The sequence below is a fragment of the Grampus griseus genome (genome assembly GCF_964374135.1).
Source record: "Grampus griseus genome assembly, chromosome: 16".
NCBI classification, from domain to species: domain Eukaryota; kingdom Metazoa; phylum Chordata; class Mammalia; order Artiodactyla; family Delphinidae; genus Grampus; species Grampus griseus.
In genome coordinates this window covers 3,096,526-3,113,965 of record NC_139010.1, presented here as the reverse complement: position 1 = coordinate 3,113,965, position 17,440 = coordinate 3,096,526, and the positions used below count along the sequence as shown (strand labels likewise).

Sequence of the window (17,440 nt, the reverse complement as noted above, 5' to 3'; positions counted from 1 at the left end):
AGGCCTGTCCTTCACTAGAGGACCAGGAAGGCTGTCCACCCCCTGCAGATGGGGAACCCTGCTGGCCTTCACTGTGAAGCTGGTGGAGCCCAGGTTCCTCCCAGGGCCACTGCAGACGTTTACCCCATGTGCGCACCTGTGCTCTCACCCAGGACACCAACGGCCTGTGAGAAGGGCAGCCCTGTCCCCACAGGAGGAAGCCCAGGCGTATCTGTGACCTCAGCGTCACCCCATGCTCACTGCTGCTCTGGGCCTGGACTTGGGCTCCTAGAACAGACAGGGAGGTCAGCACACAGCCCATCACAGACACAGACCCACAGGGTGCTCATCTCAGATGGATCTCGGAATTCTCAAACCCCACCCTGAACAGACGCATTCCCACCACACCTCAGGGGCCTGCCTCTCCACACCCCTGAACTTCTCTTCACTCCCAAAGAAATTCTTTGGTAGAAAACACAGGTGCCGTTAGAGCCACAGGTCAGAATTTATCTCCTACCACCTCCTGGAGAGCATCTTCAAGGAGAGCGTTCTGCTCAACGTCATTTACGCTTAAAAACAGAAAAGTATGGGAACTTCACCAGTGGTCCAGTGGTTAAGACTCTGCGCTTCCACTGGAGGGGGTGTGGGTTTGATCCCTGGTTGGGGAACTAAGATCCCGCGTGCCACATGATGGAAAAACAGAAAAGTATGACTTGGTAAGGCACCAGGTAACCTGCCTCAGGGCCTTTGCACCTGCTGTTCCTTTTAGAAAACTGGGGAGAAGACCTGCCCTCCTCTGGGCTTGTGTAAGAGGTGGGTGGTTTCTCATAAGTGTGTCAAGCACAGAGATCAACATTACAAAAGGTTCATTTCTACACACATGGTGAAAAGAGATGACAGTTGTAGAGGACCCTGTATTGTTAAATTATGACGGGCCTACACCGCAGGACTTATGCTAGGGTATTTCCCAAAGCACAACTCTGATAAAACGTCCTCCTCGATACCAAGCTGTAAGTTTAACAACGTCTGAGCTCTGAAGTGAATCAAATTTATATTTAACTCGAGCACATACTTTTAAAGACTTTTCTGCCCAAATCTTTATTTTCCCCAAGAAGTAAAAATGGAGGAAAACCTCGAGTACAATTGTGCATTTACTCTTCTATAAATTTGGCAACATATTAAAACCTGTTGCATCTCAGTGTCAACCTTCTGGGTTTTTCGCACTAATAGTACAGGCTGCATCAAGCGGGGCTGAAAATGAAACACGAGTGAAGCTCTGGAACTGGACCACAGAGGTGTTCCTCACCAACCGCTGGCCCTAAAGGCAGAGGGTGGCAAAGGTTCCCCCCTCCACCGGGGGACCAAGAAGAGCCCCATATGCTGTCACAGGCATAAAATTTCTTTCAAGTTTCGTGTTCAGTCTTAAAAATTAACTTGCATTTTACTCCATGACATTTGCTTTACTATAAAAATACTGTTTGAAATCACTTGCCAGTCAAATAACCCTTCCTCACCCGCTCCACACCAGGGCAGGCAGAGCCCCGTCTGGGAAGCTCACGGGTAGGTGAGCCAGGCACCAAGCTTCGAACACATTTCATTAGGTCCATTTGGGGCATTTCCACAAATGAAGTAATTTTATTCACTCAGGATGTAAACTAAACGCTTCAGGAAGCAATGATATCAATTTCAATGTATTGAAAAATAAATAATAAACAGCATGTTTTCAGTTTTTAAACAAGGATATTAGTTAATTTTATTTACTAATAGAAATAAAAGAAGCCTCTAACCTAAAGTATAGTCTGATCATTTACTTTCTGTAAAAAGAAACACAAATTGGATTTTTTTTTTTAACATAAAAAGGACAAGACCCACAGAAAGATAAACTCCTCTACCTGCTGGCATTACAGAGATTTCCCCAGTTACTGACTGATTTTGGTAGATCTGCATCACCACTGCAAGCCTGACGTCACAATCTGATGCATTCAGCTACTTCTCGGCATCTCAGAAGCAGCCCCATCCCAGAGTAAAACTGCTCTCTGGCACTTTGGGCACTTTTCCCCTCCAGAACATGAAGCCCTAAAAACCGCCACCTGGAAGAACACAAACATGTCACCAATCTGTGGTTTTCTGACTGTTCCACAGTGAGGAGACAGCTGAGCAAGGGTGCTGCGGTCCCTGCCACCACCGATCCCACACGAGGCGCTGTCTCTATCACCAGCTCCCTGAAAGGCATGTGTGGATTTCACTGGCTGTTTTAATAGGTTTCAAGAGACATTCATATTAAAATAGGTTCTAAGAGACGCTCATGTTTTAACATGGGCTCCAAAATGTGTGAAGATACACCTAGAATCACATCTCAAGGCATCATCAAAAAGAGATCTGTTCCAGAAAGTGTTAAAAGAGGAAGCCAGGCTTCCCTCACAGCTGTTTCTGGGGCCACATTTTTTCCCATTAACTGTTTAAAAGTCTGAATCAGAAGCAAGAATGGCCACCTCTATATCCGTGTTTGCATGCGTACACAAAGAAGTACCTTTACGCTGACTTCAGGAAAATAAGGACATTTTGTGTCCCCCAAACATCCGCCTGCTACAGGCCTTGCAAGAGGGTTCACGCCCCCTGTAGATGGGGCAAGGGAAGCCTAGAAGGTAAGAAACAACCCCGACAGGTCTCCTGAGCGCTGTCATCCCAGAGGTTCAGGCAGTTTGGCTCATGTGTATGACAGCAAATACCATGCTGTGAGCTCAACGTGAATCACTCCCTAAAGAAAACAGAGCTATCACTTGCTACACTCCTCATGGCATTTTGGCTGTTGATACGGTCTCAGGATGAAAAACTCCCATCAACAACTTTTCCTTTTTGGTCTACACAGCACCATAGTTAGTGGCATGTTTTTTTGTTGGTTGCTTTTAAATCTTAAGCAACCAGGTATAAGAATACAACCAAAGTGACTGATTTGAGGTTTTATAGGCAAAGGTCTCTCTCTTTTTTTTTCTCAGATTTTTGCTCCTTAAAAAAAAGGGGGAAAAGTATGAGGTTTCAAAGCTAAGAGTTACTCTGACCATAGCTGGCCCTCAATCAAGGGACAGCTAACCATGCCATTTCCTCTTTGTTCTTCTGTGCATTATCTCGTGGCAAAATTTCACTCTGGACGCCCAGATCTGAGGTGCCTTTTCATATTAGATATAAATTAATCCAAAGGTCTAGAGCTCTAAATTCCCAGAGTCATGACAAACGCTTAACTTACTTCAAAAATCTCTTGCATAAGTATCTCATCCCTCGGCTCAAACAAACAAGAAGGTCAAAGGCAAGAAAGGATACATACATTGGAGCATCTCCTATAATCCATATACACGCGCATTCTCTATACAGGTTCTACATGGTCAAAGGAGTTGTTTCAGCTAATATAGCCTCTATTGCGGAGTTCGTCGGAACACAGCCCGTCGGGGCCCCACCAGCATCATACGAAACAGCAGTACTTCTTCCACCAGGACTTGGACAGGGTCTTCATCTTGTCCGGAGTCCTGCTCTTGGACTTCCTGGGCTGCTGCTGAGAGTCCGAGTACTGGATTCCGGCGACGATGGCTGCATCAAAGACCTCTTTGAGGTTCTTCTGAGTCAAGGCCGAGCACTCGATGTAGGAGGCAGCTTTGATCTCCTCAGCACACAACCTGGCCGCCTCCTCGGGCACGGGTTTCTCTTTGCATTTGTCCAGCTCGATGAGGACTTTGACGTCTTCTCTGAGATCCGACTGCGTCCCCACGAGGATGATGGGGGCTTTGGGACAGTGGCAGCGAATCTCCGGCACCCATTTCTCACTGACGTTCTGGAAGGAGGAGGGGCCCACGACACTGAAGCACAGGAGGAAGATGTCGGCGCTGGTGTAGCACAGAGGCCGGAGCTTGTCGAACTCATCCTGCAAGCGAGCCAAGCACCCACACGTTATCTTTTACATCAGTTCTCATCAGCACAAAGACCGTTTTTCTGGAGAGGGTCTGGCAGGTAACAGAAAGCCCACGAGGGATGGAAGGAAGAGCGAGAGTCCTCAAAAGGCCCCTGTTGCCAAGTGGGGCAATGCTCCCAGCCCCTGGAAACCTGCCCGACGTGCTCAACGTTTTCCTTGATGCTCTAGACCTACTTGCAATTTACCATAGGAAAGGTCCTTAAATTAGATGGATTTTCAAAATAAAATTTACTTTCTCTAGGCTTCAGCACAGAGTAACTCAGACCCACTCCTTCAACTCTGGTACTTAGTCAGGCTCTTAAAACGAACACAGTACCCACGCTGATCCTCGGGGCTCCACCCTGACTCCAGGGAACCCCAGTCTGTGAACCCAGCGCCTCTGTAAGGACCCATCCCTGCCCATCCTCACAGCAGCGATGAGCCATGCCTGTTCCATCCCATCTGCGCTGGGCACACCCAGGGCACATTCAGGGCACACGCGGTGCAGAATCATGGGAATCAGACACAGGTCTGGAGTTGAGGACCCAGACTTGGCCACTCTCATTAGGGACCCAGAGAATGTGTGCCTCTCAATGTCACATACAACACTGGTGAATACAGTCTCACACTTGCTGGATATAACACTTCTCGATTTATCTTTTTCTCCCTCCCTCCTTTTCTTTTACTTTCCCTCCCTTCTTTTCTCTCCATGAATCCCAGAGGCCCCCACGCACGAAGCTTTGGGAGGATAAAGAACCAGAGAAAGGGTGTACCCACCCAACTTCTGAGGGATAGAGAACTGGATGGAACAAGTTAGAGCTGATTATATAAACCAACCACCCACCACGCTGCTGAAGGCCGTGCCGCACTCACTCACTAACAGAGATGCATGTGGGACTCCAGGCACCACGCATCAGACACCAGACTCCAGGGGATTTGGCTGGGGACAGACAGACATGGCCTCAGCCCTTGTAGGGACATCTGTCTCCAAATCAGTGTTTCTTTATATCAAACACCCTAGAGTTCCCTGCAGCACCATATTTAGCTAACTGAAAGCTTTCACTCATCTCTCTTCTAGGAAAACATTTACATCATCTCATTTCTATTTGAAATTTCTATATGTGGGTGCCAACCATCCTCCGGCATAAGGTGACAAACAGATTCCCAGCAGCAAGGAAAAGGTAAACGTCACCCAGGTTTCTGCCGCTCAGTTGACACATATGATTGTTTACGAGCTATTATTTACGTGCATGTTATGCTGCATCTGTGGCCTTTTTCTAGGGATAAGGGAAGCCTGGATCTTTTTATTTGAGTTCACTTTCCTCATCTGAGGCTCCGTATTTCAGTTTGTGGGGCAACACCCAAGTAACAATATTAAAGTCAACCAGTATTAAAGTCCTTCCTCAGGAAGGAATACGGCCTCTCTCCGTGTCACTGCCACTTCTCCGACTTCTACATGCAAAAGTTAAAGAGAAAGAAAGAAGAAAAAAAGCCTTGGATTTCTTAGTGCCAACTCTGTGCTGAAAGAAGAAACACAGAAACCCATCCAGGTGGCCCACGGCCCAGCCACGAGGATCTTTTAATGAAACATTCCCTCTGTTCTCGGAGGCCTGCAAGGAAGAAGCACAGGACGGAGGCGTTGCCCGCGCTGCTGGCAGTCACTGCACCTGCTGGGCCCTGGATCTGGGGTTGCGTTACCAATAAAAAGAAAGGTGAGCACAGGCCCAGGCCTCGTGACCGGGCTTTGGCAATCTGGCTCCCAGACCTCTGAGGTTCTGGCTGAGGGACTCGGGAAGCAAGGCAGAAATTAAATCCTGCTGACCAGAAATCTTAGCTATCTGCTGAAATAAATGCAGCACACATACGTGTGATAAGGCCAACTGTAATGGACCCTCAAGGAAACATGTTCTGAGGCCCAGAGATGTGCCTGGGATTCAGGGCAGGGCAGGGCTGGGTGGGATTGACAGGCCGCTGGACAGCAGTGCTAGTCAAGCTGCAGTCGGATTTCTTCTTTTTTTTAAGTATAAAGATTTCCCCAAGTGCCTCATGGTTCAGAAGGCTGAAGAGTTTTCACCTGCTATTGGTCACGCTCTTTCAGTCTGATCAATTTCACGTGGTGTGAAATTGATCACAGTGAAATTTCCACAGCATTAAAAACTCCTTTTAACATCTTACATGCTCACTGAGCCCCCAACAAGAAAACTCCAAGGCACAAGAAGCGATTTCTAGTTATTTACCCAGCTCTCAGCTGCTATGTGAAACCTGCATTTGGTCCCTAGGCGACGGCCACCGGTGCTCACATTCTCTGGGACTTTGCAAAGGAGGTCGCTGGAGTCGCTGTGTCCTCAGGAAGCTACCATGACAACTGCCTGTGGGGGTGGGTGCAGTGCCACGGGCTGGGACAACACGAAGGGAATATGGCACGTGTCAAATCAAGTCCCTTAAAAGGTAGTTTATCAGATCTGGAGTAGGGAGGGTAGGAAAGGACTACCACCTTACCCAGCTTTGCTTATGGTCAAAGCAAATACTGATACTTGGGGAGAGGGAAAAAACTGACTTTATCTCACCAGCTGTGTATTTTTCACAAATAGTTTTTGAAGCTGGTTTTCTACAAATCTGTAGACGGTTGGCCTCATTCCTTACACAATTAGACATACTTACTAATCAGGTAAGAAATACTGTGAATCTCAACCAAAAAAACTGCTGGGAGGGCTTCCCTGGTGGCACAGTGGTTAAGAATCCGCCTGCCAATGCAGGGGTCCCAGGTTCGAGCCCTGGTCCGGGAAGATCCAGCTATGCCACGGAGCAACTAGGCCCGTGCGCCACAGCTACTGAGCCTGCGCTCTAGAGCCCACGAGCCACAACTACTGAGCCCGTGAACCACAACTACTGAGCCTGCGCTCTAGAGCCCGTGAGCCACAACTACTGAGCTCACGTGCCACAGCTACTGAAGCCCGCGTGCCTAGAGCCCGTGCTCCGCAACAAGAGAAGCCACTGCCATGAGAAGCTCGCGCAGCGCAACGGAGAGCAGCCCCCGCTGGCCGCAACTGGAGAAAGCCTGCGCCCAGCAATGAAGACCCAACGCAGCCAAAAATAAGTAAATAAATAAAACAATGGATCTATTCAAAAAACAAACAAACAAACAAGAATAACTGCTGGGAGAGCAGAAGGATAATTTCCAAATAAACCAAAGCTTACCAACTTGCACCAAAACCTTTTCATTTCCCGAATTATGAACTTTTCCATGAAAATACGTCTAAAATGATTCTCTTGATGCCCTGACTTTGAAACAGACCCTATTAAGGAAAAAATTAAATTCTTTCTTGATAATTCAGGATCATTTCTACATAGTGTTCCTGGTAAAAGACCTATTCCTCTTTCAAAATTGCTCAGAGATTTTCCTCCTGGGTCTACCCATCCTGCCCCTTGAGCTGACTTTGCTGTCCTCCTCCTGTAACCTCACTGGTTTCTTTCACAAGTTCTACTAACAGGTAGACTGTAAGTCTGTTGAGCGGCAAGCCCATGACTTAAAGTTTGCCTCCCCCAGGACCCAGCACTCCATTTATTGATTGATCCACTCTACAAACCGTGAAGAAGCCCCACTCTGTACCAGGCACCGAGAAGGCATGAGGCAGGGAACCCCAGCCCGGGAAGCCATGTCTGCCAGCAGAACCAACACCTGACAGGCGAGCCAGTGGTGGGCAGCTGCCTGCACCGGGCTGCCTGCTCCTCCCTAAAGGGTCCCAGATAAGCACACCCTTTGGTGTCTTGAGTTCTCCCGCCTTCTGTCTTATTCTCGGGCTGTTCAGCCGCCACATCTTGCTACAAAAGGGAGGCCTCTGTTTACGGAGGCACTACTCGACCCTCATTTTATTTTATTTTTTGGCTGTGCTGTACGGCATGCGGGATCCTAGTTCCCCGACCAGGGATCGAACCCACGCTCCCCACGTTGGAAGCCCAGAGTCTCAACCACTGGACCTCCAGGGAAGTCCCGGCCTTCATTTTAAACATCAGAAAATCTGACCCAAGGTAGGAAAAACATCTTTATACAAAGCAATTAAGCTTTCATTATAAATAGCAGTAGGGCGTCCAGAAAGATTAAATATTAGAAGAGCCTGTGTTCTTTGATTTTTCTTTTCCACAGGCAAGAAAATGCAGACCGGTTGGTTTTTTCTGCTCCCCATAAAGGGGGAACTGGGAAGCCCCAGTGGAAGGGTAAGGACAGAACAGAAGAGGTTTGGCTATGACGTGTGCCACCGTGGCCACCGCCAAACCAGCGTTCTGCTGGGGATCAAGGCTGCCCAGTCTTTGTGTCACATCGAGGTTTGAAAAACAAAGCCCTGACTGGATTTGCTGTCCCAAGTGGGTGAGTAACTGAGAAGCCCTGGTGTGGAGGAGGTTCTTGGGGACACTGGAAAGCCAGCTTCTTCTTCAATGTATATGGTCGTGTGACACCTCAGAAGTGAAGTGGGCACTTTTACCTGCCGACAAAGTACCCCAGCACTTTCTCAAGTGCTGGGGAGACTACATGCTTAGTAACTTGTCACTTTGGCTAACTCAAGAGACGGCACCCTGGGCCCTCACAGAGCACGGTGAGAACTCAGTGACATGAACACCATTCGGGGGGACCGGGGTCCCTGGAGCTCTTCAGGGACACCCCAAAGGGGACCTCACACCGGGTCTTCCCACCAGCTCCCTGGCTGTCTTGTCCAAGTGCCTGGCCAAGACAGGAATAAATGTTCGCGATTCGGAAGGATCAGGTCCCGGCTCATTCATTCCTCCAGCTCAGGACAGCCTGGGCCGCTGTATCTCTGCTTCAAGGGATGGGAGCAACCCCAGCAAGTCCAACCATGCTCAGGAAGGGAAACATTAACACTTACTGACGTGAACTCCATCTTCTTCTTGAGTAAGTTTATTATTTGGCTTGCTGACCTTTAATAAAATGATCGTAAGCTACGGCCAACTTACTTTGAGAAATGAGCACAAAGCAACATCGATAATTTTTAATAAAAACCAGAAAGTAAATAAGATCCGAAATTCCCAGAAGATAAAAACGTCTCTTGACCCTGTTTCCCCTGTCCTGCCCACACAGAGCCGGGCCAAACCCTGTTTTATTGGCACGGAGCTCTGTGTCCCCACCACCACCCTCTGTGAGGGGCCATACGTGGGGGTGGGGCTCTAGAATGGCCCAGCTGGGGCGGGGGTGAAGGGCTTTAAAAGGCCCTGTCCTCGCGCAGCACTGAGCAGCGATGTGATACTGACCTGTCCTGCAGTGTCACAGAGCTGGAGTCTCACGGGCCGCCCATCCACGGAAACCACAGCTTAAAAATAAGACCAAAAGGACTGTCAGGGGGGTCTCTTTTAACCTTTTCCAGAAGAATGATAGTTTTAATTTGTATGACCATTCTCACTCCAAACCCTGCAGCTCCTATTCTGGGTCCCCAGTGAATTCAAGACTTGCCTAAAACAAAGAGGCCCGTGAGGCATTTCTGCACCCAAACCTGCAGGGCGGGCAATTCGCTCCATGCCCCAGAGAAAGCAGGAGGCCAGAAGCTTTGACGGCACCCAGAAGGGCCTGCGCTCTTCTCCCAGCCCCAGAAGGTTTATTTTCCTGTCACACTTGTTTCAAAAAACCCAAAAACAACACTGGGGGGTAAGTGGGAACCAACCTTGCAGCTTTAAGTCAGTGGAAAAATCTCACAAATAATTCTGCTTTCCCTTGGGAAACGTTCGGTGACTTTGGGGTTTATCATAAAAGTGTGGCTTGTTTTGAGAACACGTGCAAACACAGGCTGCCCGCATTGTCCTGCTTATAAAAGAGGGCACAGCTTATCTCTCCATGTCAGCTCAAAGAGCGGATTAAAAGAGAAAAGGAAAGGAAAGAAAACCATTCCCACCTTTCCACTGGGAAGGGGTATCTGGGGAGGGGCCTGCATCAGGGCGCTGCTCTGAGGTTTCTATTTGAATGAAGTACTCCGTTTTGTCTCAATACAACTTTCTAAATTGTTTATACATGTTTACACTACTCAGTTGGGAGGAGGGAAAAAAAGGAAAAAAACAATATCGTTTAGGTGGGAAACCCAGTAGCACAGCACTGTTTTACCTAGGGTGCCTTCCAGGTGGAAGAAAGCAAGTCCTTGCCACCATGACTTTCCAAAAGATCGAGAAGCTTGTGTGTGACTGTGTGTGTGTGTGTGTGTGTGTGTGTGTGTGTGTGTGTGTGTGTGTGTGCTTTAAAAAAAAAAAAAAAAACAGAGAAAGTGTTTCACCCTAGCTTCCATGGATTTTAACTTTTTCTTAAATTTCAAAAAAACTTGAAAAATCAAGAATAAGGACTCCTTTATCTTGATAGCTACCAAACCAAATGATATAGCACTGTACACATCAGAGCTTTCAGTAGCTTAAAGAGATACTGAAAAGATACTAAGACTCAGAAACAGAGCCCATGGGGGCGGTGGAAGCGGGGGCAGGGGAAGCGTTGGTGCTCGGAGGGAAGAAGCTGTGTTTACCCTCCAGGTTTAATCCAAACCTCGGTCCTCCCTAGTGCTTCTAGTGCCATTTCCACTAAATCCACTCTCTTCCCCCGTCTCCGCGGCTCTTTAAAAGTGGAGACGCCCTCGGGAGGGGAGCCACCAACAGGAAAGGACGGACCCTCGGGCCACAGGTAATGGCACCTGCGCGTCACCTTCCGATCGAAACCCGGCAGCAGCGCCAGCAACGTCGACCTGACGCAACTTCTCTACCCAGGAAACTGACCAGGCCACCTGGGCGCGACCTGTTAGACCCCACCGTCTGCCCCTGAATGGCGAGGCGACCGCCGCTCCCCGCGCCAGGGTTAAGGCTCCCGGTCCCCGCGGCCCCACGCCCCCCGCAGGCCCCCGGCCCCGGCCCCGCTCACCTGAGAAGTTGTCGAAGGCGGTGGGGATGTACTCGGTGGGGTAGCCGTTGGTGGTGTAGCTCACCACCAGGCTGGTCTTGCCCACCGCGCCGTCGCCGACCAGCACGCACTTGACGCCGCGCCCCTCCGCGCCGCCCGCGCGCCCCCGGCCCCCCGGCGCCCCGGGCCCGCGACCCCCACGCTCCCGGCGGGGCGGCACGGGCGGCGCCTCGCAGCGGCCCGGGAACGCGGGGTCCCCCTGCTGCGGGGGCATCGGCCCGCGCCCGCCGCGGGGGGAGCTGTCCCCGACCCAGGCGCGAGGTGCAGACAAAGGCGGCCGGGCGGCTCGGGCTGGACTCGGGCTCGCGCGGCGCCGGCTCCGTTCCGCGGCCGAGGACTGCGGGCCGAGCGGCGCGGAGCCCCGCGCTGTCTCCTCCCGCTTCCCGGCGGCCAGGCGCGCTGGGGGCGGGCGCGGGGAGGAGGCGGGGCGGCCGTTCGTTCACCGCGCCGGGCCCACAGCGCCCCCGCCTGCGCGCCGCGCTCTGCGCTCGAGCCGGAGCCGGAGCCGGGCGCGCGGGGGGCGGGACCGCGGCCGCGGGCGGGGGACCCAGACAGCCGCCGGGGGGCCGCCGGACGCCCGATTGGGGCGGCGCCGAGGAGCCGGGCCGGCAGAGGGCAGCTCCTCCCGGCGCCGACACTGACGCCACCGCCTAGAGGCCCGCGGTCCCGCCGCCTGCGTCCACGCGGCCGGCGGCCAGGCTCCTCCGGGCCCTGCGCCCCTCGCCCCCTTCTCCACGCGGTCCCGGCCTCCTCGGCCACAGCGCTGCACCCGAGGGGGGCAGTGAAATGCCTGGGGGACAGTCGTCGGAAGGAGGCTGAATTAACAGCCAACTTTTCGTTTAATGTCTAGCCGCTGCCCGTCGTGTGATTTTTCTTCTTCCAAAGTAATGTATTCTGTCGTTTGAGAGCAAAAGAACGTCAGGTCCTTTGTTAATGCTCGTGTGACTTTCTCTTTGGCGTGCCCTGAACCAGCAAATGTCTTTATAGCCCCAATTCCTACATTTGCTTAAATGTAATGTGGTGACGTTAGTATTATGGTGGTGGTGGGGAATCCGTTTATCTGTGACTCCTTCCTCTACATCTAGTCAGCAGTCCATCCGGAAAGACAGGGAAGCCTTTCTGGGCCTAGTCCGGACACAAAGGCTCCTCGGGGTTTGCACTGTGGTGTGAGAAGAGGCACATACTGTGAACACGAATGGTGATACTAATAATAAAAGTTACAGTAGCTAATAAACATCGATCCTTTCTTACGTGCCAGACACTGGTAAGCACTCAGCATGAGCTAGTTCCTGTCATCTTATCATTACTTATACCCATCTTACGGGTATAGGATGAGAAAATCCGAGGCACAGAGATATTAGATAAAATGCTGAGGTCCCACAAGCGAGGAATTGGCAGTGCCAGGATTCAAGTAGTCTGGCTCCAGAGCCTGAGTTCTTACCCAGTGTCCTTGAAAGCAAAAATAAGACAGAGTGATAAACTCAGCCTTGGAAGTGTGGCTGTAGTTGGAATGCAGAGGTGGATTTACCAAGAGGCTGGAGCCTTGAATCCATGGCCCCTCATTTGCAGAGAACCTCTCCAAGGCTCTGGGGCCCCTAGCAGTGTGAACACATGGTTATGTTTTTGTAAATTTTTCAAAATCATATATTTTAACCACCACCAATTAATCCCACTATCTCTTTCAACTCTAACTTCTCATACGGAGAAGCTGTGATGTGGCAGTGGACATTCTGAGGATCAAGCCAAAGTAAAGTAAAGTTGGGGAGACATTTCGTTTGCGTTTAATGGATACAGAGCCAGGACCAAGGTGAGGGAAGGAAGGAGACAAGGGAGCAAAGTTTAAGGGGCCAAACTTGCACTTGCCTGACCCAAAGAATGAGCCTTGACCCTGATGGGATGTATCTGTGTGGTTTTCAGTTCCCACATATAGTTACCTTATTTCTAGCCACCCAGGTGTAGGAATGGCCGCCAGTCACGTGCCTACTCTGCAGTATACTGCTGGTATCCATCTGAACTTTCCCACTCTCCCCAGCACCGGAAGGTTCCAGTAGGAAAGCAGTCACAGAGTTTAGATATAGCTTCCTGAAGCCAGACGGTAGTTCGTGGCTATTCTTTCCATCATAAAACACATAGTATTGTTAGATGGGGGTCGGCTCTCTCACCTACACCTGGTCAAAATGGAAGTTCTCTCCCCTCAGGAATATACTCTAACTGCAGCATATACGATTATAAATGCACTATACATTTTTACGGGAAATAGAATTGATGTGAATTCTTGCGTTTTTGAGGACACAAACCGGTCGCAGTACCACAAACAGCAAGTTCACCTGTATGTGAAGTACATTTCCATTCTTCTCTAGAAAACACGTTACAAAATTGAAAAAGTAGTCAAAGGGCATGCAGCTAGGGGTATGGGGGAGGTTGTGTTCAAGAGACACAAAGTTTCAGTTATGCAAGATAAATACATTCTGGAGAGCTAATGCACACCCACGTGACTAGAGTTAACAACATTGTATGCTTGTATCTGCTAAGCTGGATCTTGAGTGTTCGCAAAACACACACACACACACACTTGAATATTTCACAATATATCCATATATCAAATCATCAAGTTGTACACCTTAAATGTGCACAATTTTTCATTGTCAACTAGACCTCAGTAGAGCTGGGGGGAGGGTATGCAGCGAAAAGATGTGGGGAAAATAGTATGAGGTGTGTCAGGTGGTTTATTAAATGTTTTCTTGTGGCTATTTTTGAAGTTTATGGTGTTTGTCGGCCTTTTAAATTGCATAGCTTATTGTGATGCATGTCTCATTTTAAATCAATATTTTTGTACCTAATTTCCTATCCTTAAATTTTTATCCTTTCTCTTACAGAAGGCCTCCAAATGTGATCAGCTTCAGGCCCTACAAAATGTGGGTCTCCCCCGACCTCTAGCCATATAGTAGTTTCTGTATCCTGGAGCCCCCGGCTTTGCTTTGCTCCCTTTTTTATGTCGAATATTGTCCCACTCCACTCGTTTTGGCCCATCTTTCTAGATCCAATTTAATCAACCCCCTGCAGCCTTATTTAAAAGCCACAGAACTAACTGCCCACTGCGAGAAGACTTTTCTACAGCCCGTGATACACAAGTCCAGAGGCAGGGAGATGGCCTGGAACTCAGTGCTGACCAAGGCCGGGGCTGTGGACGCCCCTCCAACTGTAAGGTCAATCGGTAAATCTTACAATAGATCAGTAAATCATATGATGCGTTCTCTTGTTTGTTTGCTGTCTGTCTCCCCGTTCAAGCCCCATGAGGTCAGGGACTTTATTTTGTTCATTCTCATACCCGACACTTTACATCATGTGGGGAAAGTAGTAGGTTGCTGTTTTCTGTTTTCTGCTTTTATAAAGTATTTTTAGAGCACATGAGTCCTGCAGCAATTAACAAGAAAGACCATTCCTTTGTTCTCTGAGAATGCCTTACCCCTCCTGTACTCCCCATCTATATCCACCAGGATGGCATAGTTGGTGCAATGTCTCCTTTGTGTCTTGGGTTTGGTAAATTTGGGAAATGCTGGCATTTACGTGGGCAAAAAGCAATCTTCCACTCTTAAGTTCTGGTGCCTCCGTGGCTCTCCAGCCCAGCTGTGAACGTTCCCCCACCAGACCCGAGCCCTTACACTGATGAACGTATGCCTAATCACTATCATAGCACTTTGTTAAAATAACCTACTGACACTTGCTCTTAATCTCCTAAAAAAAAGCATGACCCTTGCTTCACCAAACTCTCTATCCCCAGCACGTTTTCTAGTATATTTTTTCCGTAAAGCTCTTTTACCTGTTCTACTAGCAAAGAGTATCTAATTTTCAAATGCACTAATTATCATGAATTTATACTTTGGAACTAATATAGTAAAAACCATGACAATAGACTTTATACTGTGTACCTTTCACTTTTCTATCTTTTGACATATTCAAGAAAGACGCTAAAATAATTTTCTGATTAATACATTCTTTGCCAGGGTGTAATTTCCATCATCAAATTCAATACAAAGCTTTTTTTTTTCTTTTTTACTATTTATAACATTTCACTATTTACCCATCTTCCATAAATAAGTAACAGCAGGGAACCAAATCAGAAGTGGTTGGTTTCTGGATCTTTCGTGTTAACGGGTCGTGTAGCTACGAGTGTTTGTTCTTTCTTCAAGCCATCACCCTTTATCTTGGACACATTCATCTCTGAAGGAAACTTCTTTTCTTTAGCGGTGCCTTGGTTTTTAAATGTCCTGTGAGAGACCACCAGTTAGAAAATTACTTCTCAGGAATTCCCTGGTGGTCCAGTGGTTGAGACTATTCACTTTCACTGCCAAGGGCCTGGGTTCGATCCCTGGTCAGGGAACTAGGATCTGAGGCTGGGCTGCTGTTCCCCAAAGCATCCTTCTCTGTGTGTTCCAGGTTATGGGTGTCCACTGAGAGGAGCTCCCTGGGGATTGGGAAGTAGAGGACTGTCATATGGCTACACGTGATGGCGGACAGACTCACAGGGCCCGACACACCTTTACTCTCCTCCTGCTCTGTGCCCACCTCATCGTCTTCACAGCAGCCTGAGTTCACTGGACCCACAGAGGCTGCAGCCCCCCACAAAGCACACCTTGCGCTCCCTTTCATGGCCTGGCTGGTGGCCATGTCCGCAGGGCTACTGGGTTTTCTCAAAAGCTTCAACTGGAGCCCTGTACCAGATTCAGCTGGACAGGCTTAGTGACTGTGTCCCTCTTCCCTGCAACTCCCAACCTCGTGAAAGCTTCCCTTCCTTGCCCCTGTGCCTTGGAGAGGCTGTTTTCCTAACTGAGCCCTGACCATACCCTTCCTTTGTCCTTTTTTACCACCAGGGATGCCAGCCTAGGAAAAAAAAAATTGACAAGGAAAATAATGTCGGCATTTTTCACTAGAGAAGATGGGAGGATCATATAAATGTCACCAGGCCACCAGCTGGCCCACCAGTGGGTCCTTGTCAGTAATTGCAGACCCCAGACTCTCCCATCAGTTAGCATTATGGTGAGGGGTCATATGGACATTATCCAACATGTTGAAATTGGGGCCCTGTCTATAGATGTCCTTTTGTCTCTTGCCTGTTGGTAACTAGAATGAATATTTTTTTTTTTTTTACTCAAAAAGAGCTCCCATTGACATGATGAAACTTTCAGATGTGAAAAATCAATCATTAATATTGATTGTAAAAAATACTTCTGAAAAGAAAATGTTTATATTGTTTTTACTGGTCAGATTAGGCTAGGCTGCACTACAGTGATAAATAAACTCAAAATCTTAATGTCTAGAAACATAGGAGTGATTCTTTGGTCATGCAAAATCCACTGCAGGTCAAATGACTGTCTGAGGCAGCGCCCTTCCAAGTGGTGACTCGGGGATCCAGGCTGCTTGCATCTGGTAACCATGCAGCCCAGGACACATGGTTTCCAGGAAAGAGAGTGTGGAGGGTCATCCACCAACTATGAAATGCTTCATCTTTGAAATGACTTCTGCTCACAGCTCTGTATACATGCCATGCATTTCTGTATGTGTGCCCACGTGCTTCTGTGCACGCATCATGCGTGCAAGAGCAGTCTTATAAGAGCTCAAAACTGGAAACAGTCTAAACGTCAAAAACAGTAAAATGCATGAGTAAATTTGGGAATTTATGTTATACTATTTAGTAAAGAAAATGAGTGAGCTACAGATAAATACCACGACAGTAATGAATCTCATGAACAGAAATGAGGAGTGAAAGAAGCCAGACACAAAAAAAGGTGTAAACTATCAAATTTGACGTATATATAGTGAAAGCATTTCTAAAGAAATGGACAGAACTAAACAGTGTTAGATGCCAAAGTAATTGAGGATAATTTATACATTGGAAAGGAGAGGGGCCATACAGGGCTTCTCATGTTGAGATGTTCTGTTTCTTGATCTGAATGGTGGTTACATAGGCGTTTGTTTTGTACTAATTCATTTTACCATGTATTTGTTTTATTCATTTTTATGAATTGCATTATATTTCAAAATTATAATGATTAAAAACTGTCAAACCTATAAGTTGTATCACATGGGACTCGTGGTTATTTGCATCTTAAAGAGCTATTTGCTAAAACATAGCACGGTGCTGATGACCTGGGTGCACCTTTCAAGTTAAGTAACAAACTTTAGAGTAAAACTTAAATGTGACTTTATTGGCCCAAATCCTATTTCTACAGAACTTTCTCAGGAACACATGTCATGAAGTATGACTGCATTTTTTACATCTCTAATATTTATTTTTAATAAGGGTATCATCCTGCCCAAGTGTTATTGATAGGTATTTTAATATTTTTAACAAGCTGAACTGATCCTGCAAGATTATTACAATAGAGGTGAATGATGATTTACATACATAAGTTCCTGGAGAAAAATGAAAGCCCCCGGGAGGGCTGTTGGAAGGATGGCAGGTAAATTTGCACTGGGAGCTCGCCGGGGCAGAAAGGTTGGAACCACTGCAAATGCCGAGGGCAGGTACCACGCAAGGCTGAGCGACACTGCAGGCCCCTTTCTGCCCTCAGTCTTTGTTTATT

At 48.3% G+C, this 17,440-nt stretch overlaps 1 protein-coding gene across 1 annotated transcript; it reads right to left on the bottom strand.

Annotated features, from left to right (window-relative positions):
• Nucleotides 1-1,152: 1,152 nt before the first annotated feature.
• Nucleotides 1,153-11,070, bottom strand: RHOU (ras homolog family member U; the record flags this gene model as incomplete). Its single annotated transcript, XM_082674276.1, has 3 exons — nucleotides 1,153-3,892; nucleotides 9,182-9,240; nucleotides 10,818-11,070. 3 exons carry the CDS (start codon nucleotides 11,068-11,070, stop codon nucleotides 3,437-3,439), a joined length of 768 nt encoding a protein of 255 aa, XP_082530402.1. The 3' UTR covers nucleotides 1,153-3,436.
• Between the last annotated feature and the right edge of the window lie 6,370 nt (nucleotides 11,071-17,440).